The following is a 20,480-nucleotide window of genomic DNA, read 5'->3' as shown; positions in this document are numbered from 1 at the left end:
GATGAACAGAAATAACTTTTAACATGTATCAATTCATGAACAAGTAATTACTGAGGGCCTTCCCTGAGCCACCTACCAAGGTGGGCGTGGGGATGCAGCTTGTGTGAGAAAGGACTGTCTGATGGACCTCATAGCCTCTCAGTGGAGACAGTGAGGAGAGAACTGCAACCCCCAGAGGCCAGTGTCCTGCAGTGTTACCAGTGTGAAGGTCTCGGGTGGTGATTCCCAGCTAGGCAACCCTGACAACACTAGGTGTTCTGGCGTCAGCGGAGGTGTGTCATCTGACTATTACCACAAGCTGTCTCCTGAACAAGAGAATTCCTTCTTTCTTCCTTCTCTCTTCCCACCAGTGCAGGTCTCTGGGTGCCTCTCCCAGGAGCTGGGGCCTGGAGGGGTCTCTTAGCAGTGGGGCTGGTGCTGCCCAATAGAGTGCGGGAAGTTGGGGGACTCGTAAGCAGATCCTGCAGTCACTGCATGGTGTCCTGTGTGCTTTGGGCTTCTGCTGCCCCCCATTACAAGACCCTGCCTGATGTTCCTCCCAGCATTTCAGAAACCCTGAGAACCTCCACAGAGAACCCTCTCTCCCCAGCTTTTACCACCAGGGCCCTGACCGGATCCCAGTTCTGCATCTCTGGGCTACCACTTCTCAGGCTCGAATCTCCTCTCTCCTCACAGCCCACTGGCCTTTTGAGTTTAAGGCCCCACTCAATTGCATGGGAAGAGTCACAGAATCACAGACTCCTGGAGTGGGGGAGATCATTTCATTACAGACCAGAAAGATTCTGTGACTTACTCCAGATCATACACACAGTTTGAAGTTGTTCGTGGACGGCAACTTACAGACCCCAGGGAATCTAGTGTCATGGATCAGAGGTGGTCTCTGATTCAGACAACCTGGATCCATATCAAGGTTCCATCCCCGGGGGGCTGAATAGCCTTGAACAAGTCTGTGGACTTCCTCCACAGTCTAGGGATAGTAATGGTGCATAGCTCATGAGGTTGTTGGGAGGATAAATGAGCTCATTCCTGCATCATGTCTGGCACACAATAAACACTTATTAACCATTAGCTGGGAGTATTATTATTATTCTCATCTTGTGGACACTCCCCTAACATGCTTGGTACTCCAGCTCTGAAGGACTTGCTCCACTGCTCCCTAACACCACACCTTTCCCTCCCTCTTTCCCTCCCTCCCTCCCTCCCTCCCTCCCTCCCTCCCTCCCTCCCTTCCTCCCTTCCTTCCTTCCTTCCTTCCTTCCTTCCTTCCTTCCTTCCTTCCTTCCTTCCTTCCTTCCTTCCTTCTTTCCCTCCTTCTTTCCTCTTTCTGTCTTTCTTCTGTTTTCTTTTTGAGACAGAGTCTTGCTCTGTCACTCAGGCTGGAATGCAGTGATAGGATCTCGGCTCACCACAGCTTTCATCCCCCACCTCAGCTCAAGAGATCCTCCCATCTCAGCCTCTCAGAATGCTGGGATTACAGGTGAGGGCCACTGTGCCCAGCCCACCACAGTTTTCTTTCTACCTCCTCATCTGATGCATATTGACCCATCACCTAGGGAATTGTGGTTTCCCTTGTCCAAACTACCAAAATAATATACATGGCATCTTTTGTGGTCTTCAGATTTTCTACCTTGCATTAAGAGCATCTCTTCTCTACTGTACCAAGGACACCCTGGAACAGCAGCATCGCCTTCTATATTTGTATCTTTCTTAGCACTGAGCACAATATCTTGCATAAACTAGCCTTCAACAAATATTTGTAGAAAGAATAAACAAATGAAAGTGACTCTTCTCGAGAACTCTAATATTTACTCAGAAACATTAACTCTAAGAAGGTTTTAGAGGGTCCTCTTCAGCCATGCCTTGATAAGGTGCAAGGAAACTGGACATGCAACCCCCCCAACCCTCCCCATCTTTGCTTCCCTCAGCTGACAGCAGTAAGAGCCCTGCAGGAATTCCAGCCTTACTTGCAGTAATCGAGGACAAGAGAACGCAAACTACTGAACCGCAGAGCCTTCCCAAGTCGCTCTAGAGACCACAGATCCATTTTGCAATCAATGATTTCTAGGGTGGTAAACGGGCAGGTGGTGTGCCCCTTCGATTCCAGAAGCAAAGCCTAAGAATGCAAGATATAAAAAATGCTTACATAATGATGACAACTATGCTCTGTGCTTTAAAATGTTGCTTACAAGTCCATCATGTTAATTACCTCAACATTTTCGCCCCAAGATAACTTTCTAATTATCTGAGGAAAAGGTGGCACGAAAATAAAATACTTTCCCTTTAAAACAAAGAGTCATTGAAGAATTACAAGGGAAACATCAAGCTTTATAAAGAGATAAGATATATTGCAGATTATTATTTTAGATGTTGTTATGGGCTAAATTGTGCCCCCCACCCAAATTCTTTTTTTTTTTTTTTTTTTTTTTTGAGACTGAGTCTCGCTCTGTTGCCCAGGCTGGAGTGTAGTGGCCAGATCTCAGCTCACTGCAAGCTCCGCCTCCCGGGTTTACGCCATTCTCCTGCCTCAGCCTCCCGAGTAGCTGGGACTGCAGGCGCCTGCCACCTCGCCCGGCTAGTTTTTTGTATTTTTTTTAGTGGAGACGGGATTTCACCATGTTAGCCAGGATGGTCTCGATCTCCTGACCTCGTGATCCACCCGTCTCGGCCTCCCAAAGTGCTGGGATTACAGGCTTGAGCCACCGCGCCCGGCCAACCCCCCACCCAAATTCTTATCTGGGAATCCTAACCCCCAGTTCCTCCGAATGTGACTGTATTTGGAGATAGGGTATTTAAAGAGGTAATTAAGTTAAAATGAGGTCATTAGAGTAAGCCTTAACCCAATATGACTGGTGTCCTTATAAGAAGAGTAAGCTTGGACACTCATGTACAGAGGGCAGACCGGGGAAGACACAGGAAGAAGGTGGCCATCTGCAAGCCAATGAGAGAGGCCTCAGAAGAAATCAACCCTGTCAAGTTTTTTTTTTTTTTCTTTTGAGACAGGGTCTAACTCTGTCACCCAGCCTGGGGTACAGTGGTGCTATCACAGCTCACTGCAGCCTTGACTTCCTGGGGTCAAGCGATCCCCCGGCCTCAGCCTCCTGAGTAGCTGGGACTACAGGCATGTGCCACCATGCCCGGCTAATTTTGTTTTTTTGTAGAGACAGGAGTCTCGCTTTGTTGCCCACGCTGGTCTTCAACTCCTGGGCTCAAATGATCCCCTCCCCTTCAAAATGCCGGGATTACCGGCGTGAGCTGCTGCACCTGGCCCAACCCTGTCAACTTGATACAACTAGCCTCCAGGGCTGTGAGAAAATAAATTTCTGCTCGTTAATCCACCCAGTCTGTGGTACTTTATTATGGCAGCCTGAGGAGACAGGTCACCTTTTTGCAATTAGAGCCATCACAACCTGAGGATCCCTTCAGTTCAGAATTTCAGCCTAGAAGAGGCTGTGGTGGAGTTTGGAGAATTCAGTTTTTTGAGGTAATGACATGGTCAGATATAGGATTCCAAATTATACCTTGGCAGAGATTAAAAAGGCACTTGCAACCTTAACTACAGAGCTGGTGTCCAAGGCCTCTTTAATGAGAGGTGCCTCGTTTGAGTGCTGGATTGGATGCCGCAAGCCGTGTTTCTGACAGAGGAGCCAATGTGGCATGTCAGTGCCTGTGTTAACATCAGTCTGTGCTAAATAGGCTCTTGAATGGGTCCTAAAGCTCCTAATCAGAGATTTGTGCGTCACTCCTTTGGCACTAGTACTGCCGTGGGCAAGGACCATGCTATCCAAGATGAATTCCTCAGCAGCCTCCAGACTAGCAAGAGGGCTACATTTAAGGAAATATTAAGGATCACTTTTAACATGCAGGGACAGCATCTCATTTCCAGCTTGAGTGGACTGGGTACCCCGACTGACGCTCTGAATAAAAGCAACTAAAATTGCAGGATACATATTTAAAGTAACTTAAAAAATGTATTTCTTCTCTTTTTCTTTTTCTTTTTTTTTCTTTTTCTTTTTTTTTTTTTTTTTTTTTTTTTTTGAGACGTAGTCTCGCTCTGTTGCCAGGCTGGAGTGCAGTGGCGCAATCTCAGCTCACTGCAAGCTCTGCCTCCCGGGTTCAAGCAATTCTCCTGTCTTAGCCTCCTAAGTAGCTGGGATTACAGGTGCCCACCACCACGCCCAGCTAATTTTTGTATTTTTAGTGGAGACAGGGTTTTACCATGTTGGCCAGGATGGTCTTGATCTCCTGACCTCATGATCCGCCCTCCTCGGCCTCCCAAAGTGCTGGTATTACAGGCGTGAGCCACCATGCCCGGCCAAAAAATGTATTTCTTAACTGTGGTAAAATGCTCATAACATATACCACCTTAGCCATTTTTAAGTATACAGTTCAGTGGCATGAAGCATTCACATTGTCGTGCAATCCTAACCACCATCCATCTCCAGAACTCTTTCCATCTTACAAAACTGAAACTCTACTTATTAAACAATAACTCCCTATTCTCCTCTTTCAGCAGACCTTGGTAACCACCATTCTATTTTCTCTCTCTATAAATCTGACTCCTCTAGGTCCATCATGTAAGTGGAATTCTACAGTATTTGTCATTTTGTGACTGGCTTATTCACTTAGCACAATGTCCTCAAGGTTCATCTCATGCTGCAACATGTGTCAGAGTTTCCTTCCTTTTGAAGGCTGAATAATATTCCATTGTCCGTATACACCACGTTTTGTTTATTCATTCATCTGGGGTTGCTTCCACCTTTTGGCTGTCATGAATAATGGAGCTGTCAATATGGGTATAGCAATCTCTCTTTGAGATCCTGCTTTTAGTTATTTTGGGTATATATTCACAAGTGGTATTGCTGGATTATACGGTTATTCTATTTTTAATTTTTTGAGGAACCATCATACTGTTTTCTATACTGGCTACACCATTTTACATTGCCATCAACAGTGCACAAGGTTCCAACTTTTCCGCATCCTTGCCAACACTTGTTTTTTTTTTTGATAGTGAGGTTGGCATGTCATTGTGCTTATGATTTGCATTTCCTTAGTGATTAGTGATGTTGAACATCTTTTCATGCATGTATTGGCCATTTGTATATCTTCTTTGATGCATGTCTATTTAAATTCCTTGCCTATTTTAAATCAGGTTGTGGCCAGGCATGGTGGCTCACACCTGTAATCCCAGCACTTTGGGAGGCCAAAGCAGGTGGACTGCGCAAGGTCAGGAGTTCGAGACCAGCCTGGCCAACATGGTAAAACCATGTATCTACTAAAAATATTTTTAAAAAATTAGCCCGGCATGGTGGTGCGCATCTGTAGTCTCAACTACTTGGGAGACTGAGGCACGAGTATCACTTGAACCTGAGAGGCGGAGGTTGCAGTGAGCGGAGATGGGTCACACCATTGCACTCCAGCCTGGGTGACAGAGAGACACCATCTCAAAAAAAAAAAAAAAAAAAAATCAGGTTGCTTGCTGTTTTGCTGTTGAGTTGTAACAGTTTTTTGTTTTTCTTTTTTCCTTTTTTTTTTTTTTTTTCATGACAAGGTTTCACTCTGTCACCCAGGCTGGAGTGCAATGGTGTGATCTCGGCTCACTGCCACCTCCACCTCCCGTGCTCAGGCAATCCTCCCGCCTCAGCCTCCTGAGCAACTGGAACTAAAGGTGCATGCCAGCATGCCAGGCTAATTTTTTTGTAGAGATAGGATTTCACCACGTTGCCAGGCTGGTCTTGAACTCTTGGACTCAAACAGTCTGCTTGCCTCAGCCTCCTGAAGTGCTGGGATTACAGACATGAGCCACCACACCCAGCCAAGTTATAGCAGTTTTTTTTTTTTTTTTTTTTACATATAGATTCTAGATGTTAACACTTTATCAGATATATAACATGCAATTATTTTTCCCATTGCATAAGTTTGCCTCTTCACTTCATTGATTATGTCCTTTGGTGCATGGAAATTTTACATTTTGATGTAGTCCAATTTATCTACTTTTTCTTTTGTTTGCTGTGCCTTTGGTGTCATTTCCAAGAAATAATTGCCAAATCCAAGGTGATGAAGCTTTTCCTGTATGTTTTCTTCTAAAGATTAAAAAAAATCTCTTTTTAAAATGTGTCAATTGGCTGGCAGTTTAGCCAGGAATACCCAAAGGTCAATGAATGCAAGAAAGTGGGAGCCCAGTGAGGTATGCAGAGCATTGACATCAGCTTTTCCTTTGAGAGCATCACTAAAACAGTAGTTGGTTTTCGTGGATCGTGGAGTCCAGGGAATAGGAGATAAAGTCATAGCCACTGGAGACAAGGAGTCCAACAGAAAATGCTGCATGAAGTTATGACCCCAAATACAAAGTGGGCCATAGTTTTATTCTCTTCGAGTAAGGATAACTAGAAATAAAAACCTAATCTCCTTTTTCCCAAAGGACTTTAGGGAAAATTGCCTATCTCAGACTGATAAATATAAGGAAAAAATATATCCCCTGAGAACTCACAAACTAGTTCTAATACAGTTTTGCACCCTGCGTTAATTAACCATCTGGATGGTTCAAATAAATCACAGGTCAAGAATTTAATTTAATGTAACCCTGGGATGGTAGCACCCAGAGTGAATGGCAGACACAAATTCAAGCCCTGAAGAGGAAGCTCTCTACAAACCAGAGCTTAGGAAATTGCCACAACCATTTTCCCAGGAAATATGAGTTAACAGTAAAAAAGAAATCACAAAACACACAAATTGGTGTCACCATGAGTAAGAGCCAGTAGGAGCAAGAGATCACAGTATCAACCCCAAATAATTCAGATTATTGAAACTATTAGACAGAATACAAAGTAACTTTAGCACATTTCAAAGAAATAAAATAAGGGATTTTTTTTTTTAAAGTAAGAGACTAGAAAATGACTACTAGTGTCCTTTCCTATTGTCTACTTCCTCCTTCTTCCCTAAACATAATTTTGTGATAATCAAACATTATAGTTGTACCTGTTTTTTGAACTTTACATAAATGCAAGCATACAGTATTCATTCTTTTGTATCTCTCATCATTTGTACGACATTATGTTTGTGAGAGTCATCATATTTTATTTTTGTATAGCTACAGTTAGTTCATTTTCATTGCTACCTAGTGTTCCACTATATGAATATGCCACAATTTATTTATTTATTCTATTGTTGATGGAAATTTGGGTTGTTTCCAGTTCTTGATTTCCATGAACATTTTTCTATAAATCTCCTGGTGCCCATGTACATACATTCATGTTGGATATATACTGAGAGTGGAACTGCTGGATCACAGACTTTGCAATCAGTAGATATTGCAGTACAGTTTTCCAAGGTGACTGTGTGAATATACACTCCCACCACAGTGTATAAAAATTCCAGTTGCTCCAATTCCTCACCAACACATGATGATGTACTTGTATTTTCACTATTTCAGTGGCTGTGTATTGGTATATCTTCATGTTTTTTATTTGAATTCTACTCATTCCTAATGAGGTTGAGCACCTCTTAATATTTTTATTGGCTATTTGATGGGTTTGTGTGTGTGTGTGTGTGTGTGTGTGTGTGTGTGTGTGTGTGTGTGTGTTAAGTGCCTATTCAAGTTTCTTGACCATGTTTCTATTGGATAATTTGTGTTTTTCTTAATGATGTGTGGGAGTTATATATACATACTGCCTAAGAATCCTTTTTGATTATATATGTAGCAAATATCTTTTCCAGTTCTGTGGCTTGCCTTTTCACTCTCTGAATGGTGATTCTTGATGAATGAAAGTTGTTAGTTTTAATGGAGTCTAACTTAATCAATCTTTTCTTTTATGATTAGTGCTCTTTGTGTACTTTTAAAAAAGTGTTTCTCCACTCCAAAGTCATGATGATATTTTCTTATATTATCTTCTAGAAACTTTATTGTTTTGCCTTTCAACTCTGTAATCCACCAGCCTTGATTTGGGAGTATGTTGTGAAGTAGGGGTCAAGCTTCTTTGTCACCCACATTTATCTCCAGTGGTCTCATTATCATTGATTGAAAAGACCATCTTTTCTTCAATACCATGCATTGTCATCTTTGTCAATAATTAAATGTCCATATAGGTAAGACTTTGTTTCCAGCCTTTCTATTCTTTCCCATTGGTTTATTTATGTATACTTGTAGCAATATTATACTATCTTAATTTCTGTAGCTCTATAAGAAGTGTTTAATATCTGTTAGAGAAAATTCTCCCACTGCGTTCTTTGTGTTCAAGATTGTCTTGCTTATTCTTCGCCACTTGTATCTCCATATAAAATTAACAGTCAGTTCTTTTAAGTTCTATAAGAAAGCCATTTTCATGGCTCTTTGATTCTTCTTGCACCTCCAAACTTCCATCTGGGATCATTTTTCTTTGAAGAATGCACTTTAGTTATTTCTTTTAGGGAAGATCTGCTTGTGATAAATTCTTCCAGTTTCTGTTGGTCTGACAATGCCTTTGTTTCACTTCCATTTTTGAAAAATATTTTTGTTGGGTATAGAATTCTTAGTTGACATTTTCCCTTCAGCATTTTGAAGATATTCTATTGGTAACTGACTTCCATTGTTTCTGTTGAAAAGTCAGATACCAGTTTTACTGCAGCTCCTTTGAAGGTAATGTGTTATTTCATTGACTAATTTTAATATTTTCTCTTTATCTTTGGTCTTTAGTAGTGTTATTATGATGTTTCTAAATTGTCTTTGTGTTTAACCTTCTTGGGATTAATAACTCTATTTGGATTTGTGGTTTATGTCTTTCACCAGTTTAGTTAAGTATTGCTTTTGCCCCATTCTCATTCTCTTCTCCTTCTGGGATGCAATTACACATATGTTCATCATCTCACTTATCTACTATGTCTCTTTTTTTTTTTTTTTTTGAGACAGGGTCTTGCTCTGTTGTCCAGGTTGGAGTGCAATGGTGTGGTCATGGCTCACTGTAGCCTCCACCGCCTGAGCTCAAGTAATCTTCCTGTCTCTGCTTCCTGAGTAGCTGGGACTAACGAACAAACCAACCCCCACAAACTTGTTTATAGGTATAATTTGTAATTTGAGGCATAAGACATTGTAATTGTCTTCCAGGGGTTATTTTCATATGCTTCTGGACCCATGAGGGCAGCAGCAAACCAGCCTCCTTCAATCTAATTTCAGGACTTGAGATTATCAGAAATCAATCTATAGTCCCTTGATGACCTGTCTACCTGCAGTTCGGCTTTGTTCTTAGGCTATGACCCTTCATGGTCTCAAATCAAAGGCATGTGCCACCACATCTGGCTCATTAATTTTGTTTTTTACTTTTTTTAGAGACGAAGTCCTGTTATGTTGCTCAGGCTGGTCTCAAACTCATGGCCTCAAGTGTTACTCCCACTTTGGCCTCCCAAAGTGCTGGGATTACAGGCACAAGCCACAGTGACCAGCTTATCTACTTATGTCTCTTACCTTCTCTTCTGACTTTTCTTTCTTTTATTATTTCATGCTTCATTCTTTCTGGATATTTTCTTCTGATCTGTCCTTTTTTAAACTAATTATCTCTCTATATCTATCAAAAATGCTGTTAAACCCATTTATTAAGATTTTAGGGTGGGCATGGTGGCTCATGCCTGTAACCCCAGCACTTTGGGAGGCTGAGGTGGACAGATCCCCTGAGGTCAGGAATTTGAGACCAGTCTAGCCAAAATGGCAAAATCCTGTCTCTACTAAAAATCTAAAAGTTAGCCAGGCCTGGTGGCACATGCCTGTGGTCCCAGCTGCTGGGGAGGCTGAGGCAGGGGAATCGCTTGAACCTAGAAGGTGGAGGCTGCAATGAGCCGTGATCATGCCACTGCACTCCAGCCTGGGCAACAGAATGAGACTGTCTCAAAAACAAACAAATGAACAAACAACCCCCCACAAACTTGTTTACAGGTATAATTTGTAATTTGAGGCATAAGACATTGTAATTGTCTTCCAGGGGTTATTTTCATATGCTTCTGGACCCATGAGGGCAGCAGCAAACCAGCCTCCTTCAATCTAATTTCAGGACTTGAGATTATCAGAAATCAATCTATAGTCCCTTGAGGACCTGTCTACCTGCAGTTCGGCTTTGTTCTTAGGCTATGACCCTTCATGGTCTCAAATCAAAGCACAAGAAAATTTATTAGGGCTTCCCCAGGAAGTCTGTGTCTCCTAGCATTGGAAAGATTGTCAAAAGCTCTGTTAAGTTTCTCAGCTTCTCAGCTGCCTTCTAACAAATCAAATGCCTGTAGACATAATTGCTTCTGTGATGTTCTCCTACCTGGGTCTCCTCCCAGACTTTCTTGGATTCCTTGCCTAATATGTGTGTGTGTGTGTGTGTGTGTGTGCATGTGTGTGTGTGTGTGTGTGTGTCTTCAGTGAAAGAGTTGGTCTGAATTATCTGATTTGCCCTTTTCAGAAGTAAAGTCCTATATATGACTTCTCACTAGTAATAACAGAAGTTTGGTTTTTTTAAAAAATAGTTAATCTGCTGGGTGCTGAGGTGGGTGAATCACCTGAGGTTGGGAGTTTGAGACCAGCCTGGCCAACATAGTGAAACCCTGTCTCTACTAAAAATACAAAAATTGGCTGGACTCACTCCTGTAATCCCAGCACTTCGGGAGGCTGAGGTGGGCAGATCACTTGAGGTAAGGAGTTCAAGACGAGCCTGGCCAACATGGCAAAACCCCGTGCCTACTAAAAACACAAAAATTAGGCCACACGCGGTGGCTCAGGCGTGTAATCCCAGCACTTTGGGAGGCCGAGGCGGGCGGATCACGAGGTCAGGAGATCGAGACCATCTTGGCTAACACGGTGAAACACCATCTCTACTAAAAAATATAAAAAATTAGCTGGGCGTGGTGACGGGCGCCTGTGGTCCCAGCTACTCGGGAGGCTGAGGCAGGAGAATGACTTGAACCCGGGAGGTGGAGGTTGCAGTGAGCTGAGATCGTGCCACTGCACTCCAGCCTGGGTGACAGAGCCAGACTCTGTCTCAAAAAAAAAAAAAAAACACACACACACACAAAAATTAGCCAGGCATGGTGGCACACACCTGTAGTCCCAGCTACTTGGGAGGTTGAGGCAGGACAATCGCTTGAACCTGGGAGGTGGAGCTTGCAGTAAGCTGAGATCGTGCCACTGCACTCTAAGCTGGGCGACACAGCGAGACTCCGTCTCAAAAAAAAAAAAAAAAAATTAGTCAAGTGTGGTGGTGGGTGCCTATAATCCCAGGTACTGGGGAGGCTGAGGCAGGAGATTTGTTTGAACCTGGTAGGCGGAGGTTGCAGTGAGCCGAGATCAGGCCACTGCATTCCAGCCTGGGCAACACAGTGAGACTCTGTCTCAAAAAAAAAAAAAGTTAATCTATAATTGTATCCCCAACAAAACTATCTTTCAAGAATGAAGGTTATGTGTGATATGATAGCAGTCAAAATTTATAAACATGGAGAAATCTTGACAACATAATGTGAGTAAAAGAGTGAGTCATGAAATCATATACACAGTGTAATTCCATCTTTGTAAATAAACACATGCATGCATATGTAATAATATATTTGTCAATACCTGCAAATTTTAAGCCTTTAAAAAATATATTACATTTGGGTCATGGGTCCATGGATGTCAGTTCTAATATTTTCTCCATTTTAATGTTTGAAATATTTAACTTAAAATATAGTGTTGAGGCTGGGCGCGGTGGCTCAAGCCTGTAATCCCAGCACTTTTGGAGGCCGAGACGGGCGGATCACAAGGTCAGGAGATCGAGACCATCCTGGCTAACACGGCGAAACCCCGTCTCTACTAAAAACACAAAAAATTAGCCGGGCGAGGTGGCGGCGCCTGTAGTCCCAGCTACTCGGGAGGCTGAGGCAGGAGAATGGCGTGAACCCGGGAGGCGGAGCTTGCAGTGAGCTGAGATCTGGCCACTGCACTCCAGCCTGGGCGACAGAGCGAGACTCCGTCTAAAAAAATAAATAAATAAATAAAATAAAAATATAGTGTTGGTTTTTGTTTTGTTTTAGAGAAAACCTTGTAGCATATCAGTCAGCAACCACATGAACTACAGCTGGAACACATGATATAATGTGCTTATATTCAATTCTAAGGTTTGAAGAAATATTTTTAAAACCGTAACTCACAAGTCTGGCAATCTCTGGGTTGCTCAGTGGAAGGCCCCAGATGCAGATCTCTTTCGCCAGTGTGTAACACTCATCTTGAATTGTCATGAGCAAAGGTTCCAAGGAAACTGGTAGGATTCTTGGTGGGGAGTCATCAGATCTTACAAGCATAAACTGGAGTGTAAGAAAAAAACAGCATCTTTCTTCTCTCCTCTCCTCTCTTCTCCTTCCTTCCTTCCTTCCTTTATTCCTTCCCTCCCTCCTCCCTCTCACCTTCCTTCCTTCCTCCCTCCCTTCCTTCCTTTCCTCCTTCCTTCTGTCCTTCCTTCCCTCCTTCCTTCCCTCTTTCCTTCCTTCCTTCCCTCCCTCCTTCCTTCCCTCCCTCTTTCCTTCCCTCCTTCATTCCTTCCTCCCTTCCTTCCTTCCCTCCCTCCTTCCTTCCTCCCTCCCCCTCCTTTCCTTCCTTCCTTCCTTCCTTTCTTCCTTCTTCCTTCTTTCCTTCCTTCTTTGTTCCCTCTCCTCCCCTCTCCTCTCTTCTCTTCTCCTTCCTTCCTTCCTTTCTTCCTTCCATCCCTCCCTCTTTCCTTCCTCCCTCCTTCCCTTCCTCCCTCCTTCCCTACCTCCTTTCTTCCTTCTTTCCTCCCTCCCTCTCTCCCCCTCCTTTCCTTCCTTCCTTTCTTCCCTCCTTCCTTCTTCCTTCTTTCCTTCCTTCCTTGCTCCCTCCCTCCCCTCCCTTCCTCTCCCCTCCCTTCTCCTCTCCTTCCTTCCTTCCTTCCTTTCTTCCTTTCCTCCCTTCCTCTCTCCCTCCCTCCTTCCTTCCTTCTTTCCTTCCTTCCATGCTCCCTCCCTCCCCTCCCCTCCCCTCTTCTCTCCTCTCCTTTCTTCTCCTTCCTTCCTTTATTCCTTCCCTCCCTCCTCCCTCTTTCCCTCCTTCCTTCCTCCCTCCCTCCCTTCCCTCCTTCCTTCCCTTTCTCCTTCCCTCCTTCCTTCCCTCCCTCCTTCCTTCCCTCTTTTCTTCCCTCCTTCCTTCCCTCCTTCCTTCCTTCCCTCCCTCCGTCCTTCCTCCCTCCCTCCTTCTCCCTCCCTCCTTCCTTCCTTTCTTCCTTCTTCCTTCTTTCCTTCCTTCGTTGCTCCCTCCCCTTGCCTCTCCTCTCCTCTCTTCTCCTTCCTTCCTTCCTTTCTTACTTCCTTCCCTCCCTCTCTCCTTCCTTCCTTCCTCCCTCGCTCCCTTCCTCCCTCCTTCCTTACCTCCTTCCTTCTCTCCTTCCTTCCTTCATTACCTCCTTCCTTCTCTCCTTCCTTCCTTCCCTCCTTCCCTCCTTCTTCCTTCTTTCCTTCCTTCCTTGCTCCCTCCCTCCCCTCCCTTCCTCCCTCCCTTCCTCCTTCCTTCCTTCCTTCCTTCCTTCCTTCCTTCCTTCCTTCCTAGTCTCACTCTGTCACCCAGACTGAAGTACAGTCGGGTGATCATAGCTCACTGCAGCCTCAAGCTCCCAGGCTCAAGCAACCCTCCTACTTCAGCCTACCAAGTAGCTGAGACTACAGGTGGGTGACACCACACTTGGCTAATTTTTTAATTTTTTGTAGAGACAAGTCTCACCATGTTGCTCAGGCTGGTCTCAAATTCCCAGCCTCAAGCAAACCTCCCACCTCAGCCTCCCAAAGTTCTGGGACTATAGGCCTGAGCCACCACACCCAGCCTCTTTTTTCTTCTTTAACAAAGTAGAAAAGAAAGGAAATAGTCTGAGTGCCTCTTATGAAGTAAAAATAATAATGATTACCTCATGAGACTTTTATTTTAATGATATTCAGAATCATAATGGAGACCCCACCCAAGCAACCCACCCAACATAAACAGCCTTTATGGTGGTGCTGATGCAGGCTGACACTTACATATGGGGTCATGAGGTTAACTGGATTTCTGACAGTGACTGCAGTGAAACAAATAATTGAATATTGCTGAACGGACTAGTTTGAACAAGTTATGATTAGCCCTTATAATTAAGTAGTGGAGGCTGATTATAAGAACTGCAGTTAAAAAAAAAAAAAAAGACAGGCCGGGCGCGGTGGCTCAAGCCTGTAATCCCAGCACTTTGGGAGGCCAAGACGGGCGGATCACGAGGTCAGGAGATCGAGACCATCCTGGCTAACACGGTGAAACCCCATCTCTACTAAAAAAATACAAAAAACTAGCCGAGCGAGGTGGCGGGCGCCTGTAGTCCCAGCTACTCGGGAGGCTGAGGCAGGAGAATGGCGTGAACCCGGGAGGCGGAGCTTGCAGTGAGCTGAGATCCGGCCACTGCACTCCAGCCTGGGCGACAGAGTGAGACTCCGTCTCAAAAAAAAAGAAAAAAAAAAGACTTACGAACAATTTTACCACAAAAAGGCTGGTTCTGGGAAGGTCGTCCATTGGGAGAACAGGGAGAAAATGGCAGGGACCCCAGCTAAGACACTGTCAAAGGAAGGATTAGAGAGACTGGGGGTGGATGAGGGAGGGCAGAGTGGAGGATGTGCTGGGTGGAAAGAGGCTTGGGGGAAGGAAAGGAGAGAGGGAGCAGCAGCTGGGGAACTGGAAGTTCAGAGTACAGAGGGAAGAGTTGGGGCCTGGCCCAGCTGTGTTTGGGGTGCCAGGCGCCCCCGTCTGGTCTGTCAGGTACCAGCTTTCCAAGTTACCCATTTCATCTCGGTGCTGAACTCTCCTCTCCTCTTTCCCCCTCACATCCAAGCCCTAGATTTAATCTCAGAAAAGATATGACGTCAGAATATTTTCTGAAACCCAGTGCTTTTGGAGTCAGAATTCTGATTGCTGGTCTTACTCCAAGTAAGCTGGCCTCAGGAGGGGAGGCGCGGGCGAGAGCAGGTCTGACCTCACGGCAGGGACGCATCAGCAGCCAAGAGAAGGAGGCCCTCACTTGGAAGGGTCAGTGGGGGTGGCTGGAGCGCCGGGAGCAGAGGTCCTGCAGTGATAACCAAAGTGCTGACTTTCAAGCTGGGCTTTCCAGATGTGGAGGAGGGCCGGTGGTCCTTCCAGGGAAGTGGTGTGAGAACAGGCCCTCTGGAAGGGATGGGAGGGGCAACCGTGGAGGTCAAAGGGGGAAGGGAGGAGAAGGGCTGAGCAGGCAAGCCAGGCTTTGGACTCCACTCAGTCAAGAATGCAGAGCGGGTGACACAGCCAGCTCTGGGTTTGCAAGTGAAACCACCTTTGCAAAAATTATAGCTGAGAAAATTATGACAGTGAAAGAAATCTGACCTGACCAACTCCTTCTTGCTTTTAACCTTCAAACTGTCCTTGCTCATTCCTGGGCACAGGCCAGACTAACTTGGGGAGGAACTTAGTTTATGTTAATAGATTAACTTTGAGACAAAGACAGTAACAACCCTTTCCCAAAACAAACCCCCTTCTTGACTAGGGACTAGCCTGTCTTTGCAGGACTAACAAATTAGCCACAAGATCAGAAATTATGGTTTAGGAGTCACTGTTGTAAAACCTGAGCTCGGTGCTTGAGATAGTTTGCAGGCCCTGTGTTCCAAAGCACCAGCTGGCGCCACTCAGATGGATAAGCTGGCTCATCTGGTCTTATGGACCCTACCCAGGAACTGACTCAGTGCAAGAGGACAGCTTCAACTCCCTATGATTTCATCTTCAACCCGACAGATCAGCATTCCCCACTTTGTGACCCCCTACCCACCAAGTTACCCTTAAAAACCTCAATCCTGATTTTCAGAGAGACTGATTTGAGTAATAACTTCGTCTTTTGTGTGGCGTGGCTGGCCTGGTGTCAATCAAACTCTTTTTTTACTACAATGCTGTGGTCTTTATTTGTGTGGCGGGCAGGAAGAACCCCTTGAGAGGTTACACAAGGACTGAGGACCCATGTGGCTTGGGAGTAAACCCTAGCCAGTTCATTTTAGAGAAGAATAAGAAAACAAGACCATACACTCACCTTCCTGAGCACCTGGTCACTGTCAATGCTGCTTTTCAGGTCACTTTTGATGGCTGGACACACAGACGTCTGAGACTGCGCACAGTGCTTCTCATACGTTTTCAGAAACTTTTGAAGAATCAAAACGATGGGCAGGGCAGCCCCTTTAGATTTGTGTTTTCCTTCATTTGCTCTTGGCATTGTTTTATAGTGTTAGATTTCTCTTGGATTCTGAAAACAGTAACTTGAAACCCAACATATAGGTGTCTTTTTAAGGAGCAGAACATACTTCATCCACTAAAAACATTAGGAAAATCTTGCTGCATAATCTTCTCTGAAAATCTTGAAGTGCTTCATTTATCTTAAAATGGGACTAGGAGTCAAAATGGAGACCACTGGAAGGAATTGTTCAATTTCCAATTTCTCTATTCATGGGTCCATGTCGTTCTTTTAGATTCTTCAAAATAGGGGTAATAGCCGCTGGAACTCAGTTATAAAGGAATGCAATTAACATTAATACTGGTTACTAAAAATTCCCAAGAACATACTGATTTTTAAATGGCATAGTTCCCTTTACAGACACAATTCTTGCCAGACAGTAATATATCATGGTGGTTAAGAACATGGACTTTGGAGATGACTGGGTCTGGACTTTAGTCTTGTCTCTACCACTTAACCCACTGGGTAGCCTTAGATAAATTATGAAGCCTCTTCAAGTTTCCATTTCCCTATCTGTAAAATGGATTATGAGCCACAGTGATGTTTTTGAAATGTAAATCAGGTCATATGACTCTTCTGCTTAAATCTCTACAGAGGTTTCCCACTACGTTTATCTCTACTGAATTTATTATATGCTTTTTCTACCAGCTATTGAGAGAGGTATATGAATGTGAATTCATCTATCTCTGCTGTTAATTCTGCCAACATTTGTTTTATATATTTTGAAGCTATGTTATTAGGTGTCTATACATTTGGAACTGATATATCTTCCTGAGGAGCTAACTCTTTTGTTATTATTTAATATTCCTGTTTATCTCTAGTAATGCTTTACACTTTCAAGCCATGGTTCCCATACTGCACTGAGGTGCTTCGGGGCACTGCCCTAGATTTACAGGGCACTATAGGATAATTTAAATTTCAAGAGAAAGCCAGCAGCATCTGTTAGATGCTATGTGAATTATTAGCTGGAAGTATTTTACAATTTCAAATTAGATCACACTTGTGTTAGTATCCTATTTTTACATAGCAAACGATCCCATCATGGGTGAAGAGCATTCTGGAAAGGCGAATGAACCCAGTAGAATGTAGACATCCAGATACTAGGGTAAGGGAAAATCACAATATCATAGTTCTGGTTGGGACTTCACAGATTGTCTAACCCAGGACGTTGAGTGCTGAAACCAGAAAAGCGCTAGGCAAACCAGGATCACTGTTAACTCTAGCAGTCCTCCTCCATTCATGGCCATCTCCCGGGTGTCCTCTCAGAAGTCTGTGCTCCAGTCTGCTGCTGCAGAGCAACCAGACTTGGCAGCTACAGAAAACTGTTTCTTGGGCGAGGTCAACCTTTTTTTCTTTCTTTCTTTTTTTTTTTTTTTTTTTTTTTTTTTTTTTTTTTTTTTTTTTTGGTGCAGTAGTGCAATCACAGCTCACTGTAACCTTGATCTTCTGGGCTCAAGGAAAGAAAAGAAGGGACTTACTTCAGCTGAAAACAGAACTGGGTCTCCTGACTCCCAGGACTGTTTCAGGCACAAATACATGGACCCTTAAGAGCACGCAGAGAATGGCTGAACACGGTGGCCCCAGTCTCTTTTTTTTTTTTTGAGGTGGAGTCTCGCTTTGTCGCCCAGGCTGGAGTGCAGTGGCGCGATCTCGGCTCACTGCAAGCTCCGCCTCCCGGGTTCACGCCATTCTCCTGCCTCCGCCTCCCGAGTAGCTGGGACTACAGGCGCCCGCCACCACGCCCAGCTAATTTTTTTTTTTTTTTTTTTTTTTGTATTTTTAGTAGAGATGGGGTTTCACCGTGTTAGTCAGGGTGGTCTCGATCTCCTGACTTTGTGATCCACCCGTCTCGGCCTCCCAAAGTGCTGGGATTACAGGTGTGAGCCACCGCGCCCGGCCCCGGCCCCAGTCTCTACGAAAAATACAAAAAATTAGCCGGGCGTGGTGGCTCACGCCTGTAATCCCAGCTACTCCGGAGCCTGAGGCAGGAGAATCGCTTGGACCTGGGAGGTGGAGATTGCAGTGAGAAGAGATGTCATCACTGCACTCCAGCCTGGGCGAAAGAGCAAGAATCCGTCTCAAAAACAACAACAACAACAAAAACAACAACAACAACAAAAAAACCAAAAAGCACTCAGAGAAATAGTGACACCCCCACTGCAGGCCAAGAGGAGTGGCCTCCGAATGAAACCCACCTCAATGGCAGCTTGATCTCAGACTTCCAGTCTCCAGAACTGTAAGAAAATTCTGTGGATTAAAATCAGCCGATCTATGGTATTTCGTCATGGCAGCCCAAGATAAGACAGGTAGTATACAGTATTACTGCTCACATTATGGAATATTCCTCACCAACATTTAAAATATTTACAGACGCACAAACTACCCACATAGATTCTGCAAATGCTCTAACAAGACACTTTTGAATCTTGAGTTTTTCACTTAATGTTGTATCACGAGAATTTGTCATTTTTATATAGAGTAAATGCTCAGGTTAGCAAATATCTAGGCACTTCAAAGCCAGCATTGATTGAATCATCAATGACTATTCATTGAAGGTCTAAGGTGTATGTGTCCTGCCCTGTGCTAAGTTTTACTTATCTTTTCTGAAAGTGACTCTCCCTCCCCAGTGTCCTGGAAATGGGACAGTGTGGGTGCCGGAGGAGGGGCTGAGAGTGGGGGCGGCTGGACTCTGCCCTCTGTCCCGAGGGGATGCGGAGGGCCCTGCTCTGGGTCCCTTGCCCGCCCAGCTTGGACGGCTCCTGGTTCCCGCTCGGAGTCCCAGGGGACATGGAGACGGCCTGCAAGGAGGGGCCGCTTTGCGCTCCCTCCCCAAGGCTCCCGTGCTTTTGATATATTTTCCTAGAGAATCCTAGCTGCCCACCCCGAGGTCGAGGCCGGGAAAAGCCCAGCTGCGTGCACTGTTCCCCGCCCCCGCCCTGGGGCTGTGCGGGTGGGTAGGGGAGGTGTGCCTTTGGAGAGAGTAGGCAGCTGCGGGCATCCCGGCCTCCTTGGAGCCTCGCTCCCCGGATCGAGCATTTCTCCCGGGGTCGCACAGTTCTCGGGGCTGGGGCAACCTCCGCCGGCCCCTGTCCGCCCCACCGGGCGCCCGCACTCACTCGCGCTCACTCTCCCTGCGTCCCGGGCCGGCTGCCCGCGTGGCGTCCCGTGCCCTGGAGACGGCAACGAGGGGCGGAGGCTGGAGAGACCGTGGCCACCCAGGGCGCCGGCGCTGGGGAGATAGCGGGAGCTGGAGGAGGAGGCAGGTGGCGGCAGGAAGCAGTGCCGGGGCTCGTCGGAGCTCGGGCTCGGGCTTGGATTTGGAGAAATTGAGAAATCCTGGTGTCCTCGCTGCAGATCAAGCTTGTCGCAGCCAACATCGCTGCGAGGGACGCTGCCTGGCAGGGAATAGGGGAAGTTGGGGAAGGCAGACCGGCGTCCCTGTTCATCAGTGGGGAATCTGGGGGAGACAGGGGCCTCCGAAGCGTGGACGCTCCAGACTGTTGCCGTCCCTCCCAAGGCCGCGGTGGACCAGCCCTGGAGCCGCCAACCGATTTCCCAGGGAGTTCCATCCGCGCATCACCCAGCAGCAGCTGCAGGCGCCTGGGACTCGCTCGCGGTCCCGCCCAGTCCTCTCCTGCCCACTAGAGGGGCTTCGTGGAGCGGCTGCTTCCCGCTCCCAATCCCAGGAGAAAAGGGGCGCAGGGATAAAGGCAGAGGCTCAGGGACTAGACCTGTGTAGGATTTTTTCTGGGGAATATTAAGGAGAAAGGCGCAAAACAGATGAAGCTTTCAGGACTGGACGGGGAGGAAAAAGGATTTTTAAGAAGCTTTGCTGGCGGGGTGCAGTGGCTCACGTTTGTAATCCCAGCACTTTGGGAGGCCGAGGTGGGCAGATAACCTGAGGTCGGGAGTCCGAGACCAGCCTGGCCAACATAGTGAAACCCTGTCTCTACTAAAAATACAAAAATTAGCCGGGCGTCGTGGCAGATGCCTGTAATCCCAGCTGCTCTGAAGGCTGAGGTAGGAGAATCATTTGAACCTGAGGCAGAGGTTGTAGTGAGCCAAGATCGCGCCACTGCACTCCAGCCTGGGTGACAGACACTCTGTCAAAAACAAACAAACAAACAAACAAACAAAAAAAAAACCACTTGCTTCGGGCAGTAGTCTGGGGGCGTAGAAAGGAAGGATTGGGAGGATGTAGTAGGCAGAATAGAGTCCCCCAAAGATATGCATGCC

At 45.7% G+C, this 20,480-nt stretch overlaps 1 protein-coding gene and 1 long non-coding RNA gene across 4 annotated transcripts in view; one reads left to right on the top strand and one right to left on the bottom strand.

Moving 5' to 3' along the window:
- Positions 1-19,846, bottom strand: part of LOC102132982 (uncharacterized) — a 77,086-nt gene extending 57,240 nt beyond the window's left edge. Inside the window, exons 1-5 of one of the 2 annotated variants that reach the window (XM_015445161.4) lie at positions 19,361-19,846; positions 18,440-18,478; positions 16,047-16,505; positions 12,127-12,279; positions 1,965-2,113 (exon numbers count right to left, since the gene is read on the bottom strand). In XM_015445161.4, the coding sequence (XP_015300647.3) occupies positions 1,965-2,113; positions 12,127-12,279; positions 16,047-16,226 (482 nt within the window). In that variant the 5' untranslated portion in view covers positions 16,227-16,505; positions 18,440-18,478; positions 19,361-19,846. Of the gene's footprint in view, positions 1-1,964; positions 2,114-12,126; positions 12,280-16,046; positions 17,655-18,439; positions 18,479-19,360 lie in introns of those variants that run through there. The other variant, XM_074031179.1, reaches the window with a different exon arrangement.
- The window catches only part of LOC123571891 (uncharacterized), a 32,730-nt gene that overhangs the window by 2,684 nt on the left and 9,566 nt on the right, over positions 1-20,480 (top strand). The gene's annotated exons all lie outside the window — the stretch shown is intronic.

The sequence above is a fragment of the Macaca fascicularis genome, chromosome 2 (genome assembly GCF_037993035.2).
Source record: "Macaca fascicularis isolate 582-1 chromosome 2, T2T-MFA8v1.1".
Lineage (NCBI taxonomy): Eukaryota > Metazoa > Chordata > Mammalia > Primates > Cercopithecidae > Macaca > Macaca fascicularis.
The sequence above is the reverse complement of the archived record's forward strand: the minus strand, read 5'-3'. Positions and strand labels throughout refer to the sequence as shown.